Source organism: Pezoporus flaviventris, unplaced genomic scaffold, assembly GCF_033815535.1.
Source record: "Pezoporus flaviventris isolate CSIRO_AGI_PZ_B2104156 unplaced genomic scaffold, CSIRO_AGI_Pfla_v1 ptg000005l, whole genome shotgun sequence".
Lineage (NCBI taxonomy): Eukaryota > Metazoa > Chordata > Aves > Psittaciformes > Psittacidae > Pezoporus > Pezoporus flaviventris.
This window is the reverse complement of record NW_026892553.1, coordinates 2,784,084-2,795,328: the sequence shown is the minus strand read 5'-3', so window position 1 is coordinate 2,795,328 and position 11,245 is coordinate 2,784,084. Positions and strand designations below refer to the sequence as shown.

The 11,245-nt window shown below is 49.0% G+C and overlaps 1 protein-coding gene across 1 annotated transcript; it reads right to left on the bottom strand.

Annotated features, from left to right (window-relative positions):
* Positions 1 to 4,973: 4,973 nt before the first annotated feature.
* On the bottom strand, positions 4,974 to 10,453 carry TBX22 (T-box transcription factor 22). The gene is made up of 8 exons (XM_061445506.1): positions 10,318 to 10,453; positions 10,072 to 10,201; positions 9,671 to 9,772; positions 9,306 to 9,480; positions 9,013 to 9,177; positions 8,818 to 8,882; positions 8,650 to 8,735; positions 4,974 to 5,954 (listed from the first exon to the last, which is right to left on the bottom strand). Exons 1-8 carry the CDS (start codon positions 10,451 to 10,453, stop codon positions 5,344 to 5,346), a joined length of 1,470 nt encoding a protein of 489 aa, XP_061301490.1. The 3' UTR covers positions 4,974 to 5,343.
* Between the last annotated feature and the right edge of the window lie 792 nt (positions 10,454 to 11,245).

Here is an 11,245-nt window from a genome sequence, read left to right as displayed (position 1 = left end):
GTATTTCTGCTGGTTTCAGGCTGCAGTACAAAGGGAAGGGATGCAGCAGCTTGTTCCAGCGGACTCACAACCAGAGCAGGAGGCAGTATCCACCCCCAGAGCATCATCTGAGTAATAGCAAGGGTAACTGAATAACCACGCAAGGCCATTTCTCTTTTCTTCCTTTTAGAGTTGAGACCCGGTTTTATTTGCAGGCCTGACTGGAAGCAGATGGACTTGTCAGGGCTCACTCTGCAGGTGAGCTGAGTGGGGCGGATGAGCTGCTAAGTGCTCCCAGCTGCTGGGCAGGGCCCAGAGGAAATTGTTGGAGCTGGGACCCAGCTCAGAGGTGAGATGTGGAGCCAGCGCCAAGAACGAAAAGTGAATTTCTCCAAAAAGCTGTTCTTTGAAAGCCTGAGAGAGGGAGGCTTTAGAAATAAGAGAAAATACCTGAAAGCCTCTTCAGTGCATGTAATATATCTTCAAACTTCAGAGAGTTAGAAACCATCCTGAACCCCTGCCCTCATCTCTGGTTTTGTTCAGGATCTACCACCTTAGACAATAACTATTAGTTTCCCTGGGGGTTCTCCCTTATCCTTGGTGTTTTCCTCTCCAGAAAGGTCTTGAATTTTGCTTACTGGTTTGTGTCATTTGATTTATAAGCTCAAGGGGTCCTTTACAAAACCTGGAAGTATATAAGTATACTTCTTACACTTAATTGCTATCATAAACTGAAAACTCAGTGCTTTAGGATAAGCAGTCTGGGAGGAAATTGTTTGATGTATGGAAGTAGATGGTAGGTCCTTCTTGTGAATGTCACCAAAGTGATGGAGAGGAGAACTGGTTTTATAAATAACTATAAAATTCAGAGGCTACATGTGCTCGGGGAGAGCAGAGCTCTACTAAGCATGAGCAGCTTGCAGTGCAATACTGAACATCTGCAAAAGTCCTTGCAGCCAGTATAATTCCCAACAGCCTCAATTGCTGCATCCAGGCGGACACTGGGTTTAACCCCAGAGGGGCCAGGAGGCTGCGATTTGCACAGACACAGCTGAGTGCAGAAAGGGGTGCCCAAAGCCTTAGTCCTAAAGTGCAAATCAACCATTGAAAGAAAGGTGTTTAAGAAGTCTCAAGTTTTCACTCACATTGCAAGGAAGGTGTTTTTTCTTTCCCTTTTCAAAATTAGTCTATAAAAACTAACCCTTTACCTTTTGAAAGCTGGTTTTCCAGACCATTGGCAAAGCACAGAGGCTGCCGAGCCAGCGTGGATGTGGCAGCTGCAATGGTGAGGCAATCTTCTGCCATGGCTCCAGTGCCTCTGAGAAGCACAGTGATAAAGAAGACTGCAATACATGTAGTGCGTGAAGGCTGAGGAACGAGGTATCACTTGCGGTGCTGCAAAGTGCAGCTCCAGCCACCGAGCGCTCATAGCACAGCCCATGGAGGGGTCATAGGGAACAACCCCCTGCCCCCAGTACCCAAAATACATCCAGGGGCCAGGAGAGACTCTGCGGCATCAGCGACTTAAAATGATGCTGTAGCTCTTATTGAGCTTTCTGAGCTATGTTTTAAGAGAGTCACTGCATAGTTTTGTGTATTCCAGGAGACAGACAGACAAAACTATGGAGAAAGGACACGTAAATATTGCGGAGTCATCTGTTTCCAATGGTGTGTGTTTACATATTAATGTGCAATACAAATTTGTAAACATGAGCATTTGAAACTTTTGTAGGAACCGATACCGGCCTTTCCCCTTTCTGCAGCTTTATTGGAACAGCATGTCCCCCCTGGCCCCAGCCACACATGTACATCGTTTTAATATTGGATGCGTTTCAAATGTTCTGGGTGCTTATTTGTTCTGGTCTATCTTGCTATCCAATCCTCGTTTGTTTTGCATAATTGTGATACAAATTATCATCTAATTACAGACCAAACCTCAGAAGATCAAATGTAAACCAAGGCAGTTCGGTCGGAAAAAGCTACATCCGACGCTCCCTCTACACATTTGGCTTCCCCAATAGATGTATTAAATTTGGGTGAAACTGGATAGTAAACTTCACTCTAATTAAAAACATTATCGCTGGGGTTTTGTCTCCTTGGTTTTTAAATGAACCTCCTGACTTTTGAGCTCTAAGCCCATCCCATGTCCCAGTGTGGAGCGCAGACACGGCACACATGATATGGCCAGTTTTACTTGTTGAGTGCTATGAATGGGACCAGATATTCCCGAGTAACTTCAAACTCCTCTTGAGAAAAGTCAAATGACCAATAGCTAAGATTGATCAGCAAGTTTAATCTAAAAAAACCCGGGTATCTTCTCGCTGTTCCCACTGAAAAATAACACCATAATACTGCATTTAGGTTTGTATTAACCCACTAAGTCTGAAGACCTGTGAACTCTTGCAGTTGCCATGGCTTTTCAAATAATGCTAGTGGGAGGAAGAACAAAGCAGCACGTAAGGTATTTGTATTTACAGATGTGTGGTCCCACTTGAAACGCTGACCTCAGTTCCCCCAGTTTCACATTTAATATCTAATGACTTACACTGACTGACTCTCTTGAGTTCTGCTACTCACCTCTCACCAGCAGCCGTTTTACAATGCACCTCTAGAAAGCAGCGTGCAGGTTATCCGTTACTTTGGACACAGTTTTCCCCATGGAAGCAGAACCATCTCTGTTACAGTGTGAGTGATTCAGCTGAATTAGCATTGTGGGTATAGAAAATACCCCCATGCTGGAACGGTCAGGGAGCCTTGGCTGGGTCTGAGGTGACCAGGGGCATCAGGACAGAGCTATGACTGCCTGAAAATACTTCCAACGTTGTTGTCTATTGTTACAGTGATTTTTGAAAGGGTAACATCAGAAGATAGAGGCAAACAGAATAGAAACTAACCTCAGATAACCCAGCTCTGCAGTGTCTCTTATGCCAGGCTTCTATGGAGCAAACACGTATTTATATGCCTGCCTCACCCATGATGATGAGTACTGCATCCTCCCCAAAGCTCAGGGCTGACACCCAAGGGACACACACATACCTTGCAGGAGCCAGGTTCTGGCTGTGTTTCTTCTGTGCGGCTATGATTTGGGAGGGTGGGGAAATCAGGCTCCTGCAGGACCCATGTAGGTGCATTGAAACCCATCCCGATTCCAGGGGAGTCAGCTAAGCATTGCTTTTGGTGCACATCACCCAAGTGCTGGCTTTGTAGTTTGCTGCCAAAAGGCACAGAAGAAGCAGGCAGCCCCCGGAAGCCTTGTGGCTGCTTGCAAACAAACCTGTTCCAAGTAGGAATGAGGTGCATCCCGTCAAAGAGAGCCTTTGCTCAGCTGTAGTAGGTGGAATTTATCCAATCTCAGTATAAATATTTATCCCTGTAAAATTGTGCATACCGAAAGTATCTATTCTAGTCATTGTCAGTTATGACGTTAACTAGACAAATACTGATTTGTTGGATCACCAGCTCACGGCCAGCATGGAATAACTTAAGCAACTAAAAAAAAACCCTTGGAAAATTGGAAGTTACCCACTGCATCCACCCACGAATCCGTGACTGATCTGCAAAAGCCTTCCAGCTCCCTACAAGTTTAACCACATGTGGGGGCCGGTACTCGGTCACTCAGCCTGTGGGGAGCAGATACCTGCAGCACCTCACAAAGCCTGCCCATCTGCAGGACCGCAGCCACCGCTGATGGCAAGGGATGGCTTAGGAATAAGAACTCCCAAATGAAAAATGAAAGGTTTTTTTTTTCTTTTTTAATAAAAATAGTGAGATAAACTGCTGAGAAACAGCACGAGAAAGCAGGTTGGTTCATTTTTACAGTTGTACAGACCATTTAGCAAGGCAAGCACGTTTCGTACTGGTATCTCTGGAGCTAAAAGCAGGCAAATTAGGGAAACCAATGTTGCCTGGTTTTTAGCAAAGCCTCATGAAAGAAAAAGCATGACTTTTTGTTATTTTAACAGCTTTTGATATTTCTTATTGAGCTCTTAATTTGTCATCTATATGGATGAAAAAAAAACCCAAAACTCTGATACAAATTTTGATTCTTAAACCTGCACTTACCCCCTATATAGTACTTACAGTATTTATGTTCATAAATACAGGATTCCTCTATCTTACTACCAAATTGTGGCTGGTCCCAGTTCAGCGTTATTTTCAGATCTCTGTCCTATATCAGGTAATAAATTTGGCTTTAGGTAGGGACAGAGCATCAATCAAATAAAAAATAAAACCTATGCCTCAATTTACTGTGAGTTATATTGTGCCCTTGGGAGCTAAATATTTACAGGAATAACAAGAATATCCACAGGTTATAATAAACCAAACAGGACTCTTGGAAGGAATTTAAAATCTCATGTTTCAGGACCTGTAGAGCTGTAACTCTCCAGAGAGAATCTGCATTCTCCACAGGACAGAGCCAGCAGCATCCCTGCCCCATCCCTCAGGCTGGTGAATGCGATCCCAAGTGGGTCTCCTAAGTCCCCCAGGGCTGAGGTACGAGGCAGAAGTGTCCTGCAGGGCTCCCAGGGGTGTTTCATCACATGCAGCTCCCTAAGATGTATCCTCTCAGTCCCTTAGCATGGATCCATCTCACCACGGGGGAGATGTGTGGCCCCTACATTCCCTGGTTCTTCCCACCATGCTGGTGCCGCTCTGCACTACCACTTCCTGGAGATCTCCAGATGGAGGAACACGAAAAGGGGGGTTCTGGGGCATCCCTTCCTCAGGCTCCACTTTCTCATCCCCACAAGGTAGGAGCACATCCATCTTTCATCCTTTTACCTTGGCAACAGACACCTGACTTTGCATCCCCACCCTGATAACCGAGTCACCTGGTGAACAAGGCAGTTTCATGTCATTAAGTAGGACCCACTAAAGCCAAGGGAACTTGAGAATATGCTTAAGCACTTGGCCAAATACGGCTCCTGTGCTGACTCAATGTCTTGAATAGTCCTGTTGAAATTAGTGAGCAGAAACTCGCTGGGGCTTTGAACTGACTATAGGCAAGCTGAAGAAAGAGTCTGAGGAAAACATATTTGTAGAAATGTATATGTCTATGTCTATGTTCCCACTTCAGAGTGCAAATATTAAGAAGGTGACTGTACAGTTTGCTCCTAACCTACAACCATGACTTAAATATTACCAAAAGGTACCACCTTGCTGTGGATCACCTCAGACCCTCTACGCTCCCAGATCCTCCACCCTCCCAACAGTACAACACATTTGCCCACATAAAAAGCTAAATGCCTAGGCACACCACTCCTGTACCATGCAGTATTTCATAGTCAATAACTAGCAAGCCCTTGGGTATGAAGGAAGGAAAAGATTGATTTACATATCAATGCTTAGAAATATATAATTCCACTAAAGGCAATGGTTAATTGTTGGGTGCCAGTTAGAGTGATTACATCTGCCATCTCTCAAAGAAGCCGGAATGCTGTCACTCACTTTGAAATGGCTTGCTGCATTCATCAGTCTAGATGGCACAGAGAAGTTGTAACCATACAAGCCATATGGAGGATGTAAAGAACAATTAAGTGCTTCCCGAGCAATGGGACTTGATGGAAAAATGTTTCCAGATGCATGTAATCCATACAGCATTTGACTAGCAGAACTGGGTACTTGTAGACATTGCCCGTTCAAGTCTTCAGCCTTAGCGTTTTTCAGATTGGTTATGCCGAGGGAAGATAGTTTTGGCACATCCACCATGAAGTGGGGTAAAAGATGTGGGCTGGTGCCTCCCAGTTTTTCATGGCTTGGGAAGATGAGAGACTGTTGTCTTAAGAAGCTTGTAGGACAAATCTTGTAGTAGAGGGGCACATTGAGGTTGTGTAGATAGGTCTCAGGGCATGACACACCGATGTTGCTTGCTGACAAGTGAAAGGCAGGAGGAGAACACGATGGAGAGAGCAGGGGGTTGAGAGGAGAAGGCGTCCCACCACTGGAGGTGACCGGCGAAGAGCTGGAGCTCCCACCTGAAAACAAAAGCAGAAGTTGTCCAGGCTGGGCTGGCTGATGTTCACAGCCAAGGGACCCTTGGAGGACCCCGGTTCCCATGTCTCCATGTACTATTTGTTGTTACTTGTCTGACAGTGATATTCCTACATATCTAATCCCATTCGCTTGACTGGGGCAGCTATGAAGTTGAGCTCCACATATGCAGTACCTGCTGGGTCTACACTTCATTGTATGACCAATAACTCTCTTGTTATACACACTCCGTCACTATTTCAAGTCCCCTATATTTTGTGCAAATTACAGGCAGTTTTTTTCCCCTATACATAAGAACAAAAAAACATATTCAGTCTGATGGAGAATTTTTTGTACCTTCCTGCTCACAGGAATTGACTAATTTTACTTGGCTTCCCATGCAATTTGAAACACACCCTTGAATACTGTCGGTGTCTCCAGAAGCTTTAAATGCACATGTCATTTTAACATTCTCCTTTCTGAAATGAATCAATGAACACTTTCATAGTTTGGTAGAAAAGTGACCCAGGCTCACTTCACATGTGTGTGCGCTGCCGAGGCCACTGGTGTGTAACATCAGTGCTCAGCACCAGCTCATCCTCCTCCAGAGCATCAGCCAGAGTCAAAACTATGAGGTGGCGGCTGTTCTGGGGTGGGACTGGTGCTCTGGAGCCGCCGGCCCTGGTGCTGAGCAGATGGTGGTCTCTCCTAATGCCTATAAGAGCTGCACGCCTCTGCTGCACATTCATTACCGCATTCTTCCAGAGGGTTTTTCCCCCACCCTTTATTTTCTTACCAAAGTCACTAGGAAAGGAATGAAGGGAATATGGATCCATTGTTGCTATGTGTTCTTCTCTATTTACATTTCATTCCAAGCAATACATCATCTGGATGTGATCTGATCAGACTTTATATGCAGTCAGAGGCACGGAGCCAACTGTATAACAGAGCTGTACCTGCTTGTATAGCAAACTTAAAAAAAACACAGAGTTTGGATGTGCTGCAAATGGATTCTGCAAACTCCCAGCATGCGAAATATCTTACAGGTTGGGTCACACATGGACAGCACCTAGTTGGGGTGATGTGGGAAAGTTTTAAGGCTCAAAGGTCTCACCCTTCCCTGTTAATCCCAGCGGGTATATCAACACTGACTGATACAGGGCAAGCATCCTGTTCTCTCCTGATGTTCACAGCCCGATGTCCTCAGGGACATCTGTAAAATGGTGTGATTGAGCTGATATTTCTGAATGCAAGACAATGAATGAATCCCTATGCTACAGCAGGGCGAAGAAGTGTTAGTATCTGCTTCAAGGTATCCTAAGCAATAGTATCACACGATTCCCAGTACAAGTTTGGGAACAGGAATCACAGCAGCTCAAACAGCAGATGCTTTCTGACATTTCTATTAGGCTTAAAAATCCTAACTTTATTGCCAGTTTCTTCCTTCAGCATACTGTTCATGCTTTCTTTTTATTTACCTGCTCATTTTAGGGCTTTGGGATTCCATTTTTTTCTGCTTTTCTTCATAAATACAGTGGAATTGGATATTTTGTTATATTTACATCGGTCCAGGTGATTGAACCCAAAGAAAAATAGCGATTACATGAAGACTAGCAAAAACTAAATATAAAAAAGAAAAAAAAATCCCAGGAAGCCTTAATATTTAGCACCTTTACAATGAGCGCTGTTGTTGCTGTTCTGTTTTTCCCCACTGCAGCCCATCTGCAAGCTCCTTTCCTCGGCCACACAGGTTCAAAAACTGCTTTTTGTGTAAGGTCTTTCCTAAATATACATACATATATTTAAGAGTAATCCAGTTCTCTTTACAACCCTTAAACCTCTTAATTTCTCCTTACCCTGATTACTTGTCCCTACATTTTATGCCTGTGCAGCGTGAATTTGTGCTGTGATTTTTGCAGTATTTCCCTGCAGAGCAGGAATGGTTTGGTGTGCCCCAATAGTTTGAACGGTTCCCTGACATAAGTGAGAGTAAAACTGGGGACTTTAAGCCCAAACCGGAGCACTCCAGCGTGCCAAATCTCTGTTCCTTTTTTTCCTCATGGCACTACGAATAACCAGTTTTCAACTCATACTTCCAAAAAGTGGTTTTCTGGAGAGGGGCTGTAAGGGACCGATGGGTGCTCCTTAGGCAGAGAGAGGTCGTTTTCGCTGGAAAACCTTTCCCACTTCACTGCATTTCTGCGGCGGTGACAGAATGTGGGGCTGCTACACCCTAAAACCCAGATCATTTTATTTTCTGGTGTATAAGCCTTCTCTTGCCCAGGAGCAGCAGCTTCAGAAGCCGCCGCCGACACTCGTGCCATGCTTTTAACTGTACTCAAATGGGTTGGAAACAATTAATGTAACAGGATCGAAGCCGTAACAACCCGATTTCAAATTGGCCTCCTGCAGACCCAGATAATCTTTTCTGTACACCTAAATCTGATTTCTACCGGGGATGAAGCCGGACCGCGCCACTGCCCTTCTCTCCCCGACGCTCCCCACACCGATTTGAACGGGAGTTCGGGCCGAAAACGCTTGGAACTGGCTTCCCAAGGAGTTTCTGTGACGGCCGTTTCGTTTGCCGGACCCACCTCGTTATCTTACCCGCCGAAGACCCCTTGACGTGCCCCCGCGGAGGCTCCGGCAGTGCGGCAGCGGGGAGAGACGGGGAACGAAAAGGCATCAAACAGGACTTACCCTGGCTGTCTGCGCCGAAAGCCTTGAAGTCCAGGGCGAGGGGGGGCCGCCACGGGTAGGTCTCCAGAAGCCCATCCAGGACCCCCCTGAGAGGCGAGACCGGGCTGAGACCCGCTGCGGGGCCAGCGGGGGAGCCGAGGCAGGCGGAGGGACGGCCCCGGCCCTTACCTGTTCCTGCCGGGGTCCCGAAAACCTTTGGCGAAGGGATTCCTGTCGATCTTCAGCTTCGTGATCTGGGGGGGTGGAAGAGAGAGCGGCTCTTGGGGCTCGGGGCCGGCAGGGACCGGCCGCTGTCGGGGCTCTCCGGCTCCCGGCCCCGGTACCCCCGGGGCTCTCCTCACCCCGTCCCCCGGTGACCGGTACCTGCTGGTTCTGATAGGCCGTCACGGTGGTGAACTCAGTCTCCTGGAAGGAGAAGGTCTGCACCCCCTCGGCAGGCAGCGACTGGATCTGGGCCAGGTCGAAGCGCGAGTCCTGGGCTATAACGTGGATGCGGGGCTTGTACTTGTGCATGGACTGCAGGATGATCTGTGCGGGGAGAGGCCGGCTGAGCCCCGGGAGGGACAGGGCAGCACAGTCCGAGTACCCAGCCACGGGGCAGGAGGCGCTGCCCTGGGGGAGATTCTCGGTTCCTCCCGGGGCTGCCCCACACCTACGTGCCCCTTGTCGTCCATCTCGTTGTTGGTGAGCTTCACCCGGTCGAAGCTGATGATCTGCCTCATCCAGGTCTCCCCCGAGCAGGGGGAGTCGGGGTGGATGTAGAGCCGCGGGGTGATGCAGGAGTGGTCCGTGTTTCCAGCCACCATCCACTGCGAGCTGTGATAGACGTACCTGGCCCGGCCGGCTGCTGTCAGACGGCGGCGAGCCCTTCTCGGCCTGCACCTATAGCATCTATAGGTGCAGGGGGCCCGGCAGCACCCCCCATCCGCTTCTGCAGCCCCCAGTTCACATAAGCGCGTGGAGCGGGCGGGATCCCGCTCCGGAATCGGAGTGTGCGGCTGCCCCGCGGACCCCCCCGTACCTGTATCGTTTGGAGTCCACCGGGACGACGTCGATGGCGATGTAGTACTGCCTGAGCGGCTCCAGCCCTTTCACTTTCACCCTGACAGAGGGGAACATCCTCCTGCGGGCAGAGGGAAAGGTCCTGAGCAAGAGCTGCCGGTTGAACGGCGAAAAGGGGTTGCAAAACTAAAAAGGACATGGGGTTGAAGAAAAAATTTAATCTCAACAAAACCAGTGAAAGAAAACCGGAATGAAAGGAGAAGACCCCAACAACAACAAAAATTTTAAAAAGGAAAGGTGGGAGGGGGGGAGAAAAGAAATAAGAAAAGGGAAAAGAGGAGGAAGAAGATGAAAAAGAAAACACAACGAAAAGGAAAGGAAAACCCGACGACGGCGGCAGAGGAGCGGCGGGGCCGGTACCTGCCGGCCTTGGTGATGATCATCTCGGTGCCGATCTCATGGAACCTCCGCCAGAGCTCGGAGCCCTGCAGCTCCACCTGCACCCCGGCGCCCGCCTCCCGGCTCTCGGCACCGGCCTTGGGCCGCTTTTCTGCGGGGGAGACAAACGGGAGGGGCGGCTAGGGGGGCTGCCGGAGAGGAGGAGGCCTCTTCCCGCCGCCGTCCCGGCCCCGAGGGTCCCCTCCGGGCTGCCCCGGCGCTACCGACCCGCCTCCGGGGCTCTGCGGCTCTGCCGGCGGCCGGCCCCGGGCTCCTCGTCGCGACCATCCGGCATCTTCCTCTTGGCCGAGCGTCCCACCAAGGCTTCCACCGAGAAGGCGTGAGCCCGGGAGCTGAGCGCCATCCCCCCCGGGCCGGGGGTCCCCCCGGGCGGCCGCGGGGCTCAGGCGGGCGGCGGCGGCTCCATCCCGGTCGGTACCCGGCGAGCCTCGCCCGGCCGCCGCACGGCTCCCGTCGGGGGGCAGCGGCCACGTCGAGATCCTCTTGCATCCAACTGAGTCAATAGACGGCTGCAGCCTCCGCTGTTTGTTTTGGAAAGTGGAGGGAGCGTAAGAGACATTGAGTGACATTTCATGGGAGTGCGGGGGGGCGGGTGGAGAGGGAGGGGAGGTGGAGGGGGGGAAGAGGAGCCGGCCTCGTCTAGGATCAATAAAAGAGTTACTGTTCTCCATTAAATTGTAAAACTCAAAGAAATTTGACATAATTGCACACTAGGGGCCACTTTTCCAACAAAAGTGCAAATAACGTTTAACCAGAACCAGCGCAAAAAGAAAGAAAGGGAAAAAAAGAAAGGAAAGGAAAAAACAAACAGAAAGGAAAGTGAGAAAAAAAAAAGAGAGAGAGAGAAAAGAAAAAGGAAAAAAAAAAACAATAAAAGGAAAAAGGGGGGAGAGAAGAAAAAGAGAAAAACGTGGAATGAAGGAGAGGGGAGCCCCGGCTGGGCTGTCCCGACGAGCTGGTCACTGACGGCACCTCCGGTGTCCCCGGCACGACAGAGCACGGTGTCACCCCGGGCTCTGTGGCAGAGCCGGACGCGGATTCCTCCTGGTGTGCCGGTTTTTGCTCGGGTTCATGTTTGTTTGTTTGTTGGGTTGCTTGTGTGTGTATTTGGTTTTTAAGGCAGCTCTGGCATCCC

What these genes read in the sequence shown, in the direction of transcription:
- TBX22 (XM_061445506.1), bottom strand. Translation starts at nt 10,453, where the DNA reads ATGGCGCTCAGCTCCCGGGCTCACGCCTTCTCGGTGGAAGCCTTGGTG. An exon ending in AGATGGACGACAAGGGGCAC is followed by an intron (nt 9,178 to 9,305) that starts GTAGGTGTGGGG and finishes CTCCCCGCACAG; the next exon opens with ATCATCCTGCAGTCCATGCA. An exon ending in TTTCGGCGCAGACAGCCAGG is followed by an intron (nt 5,955 to 8,649) that starts GTAAGTCCTGTT and finishes TTTTGTTTTCAG; the next exon opens with GTGGGAGCTCCAGCTCTTCG.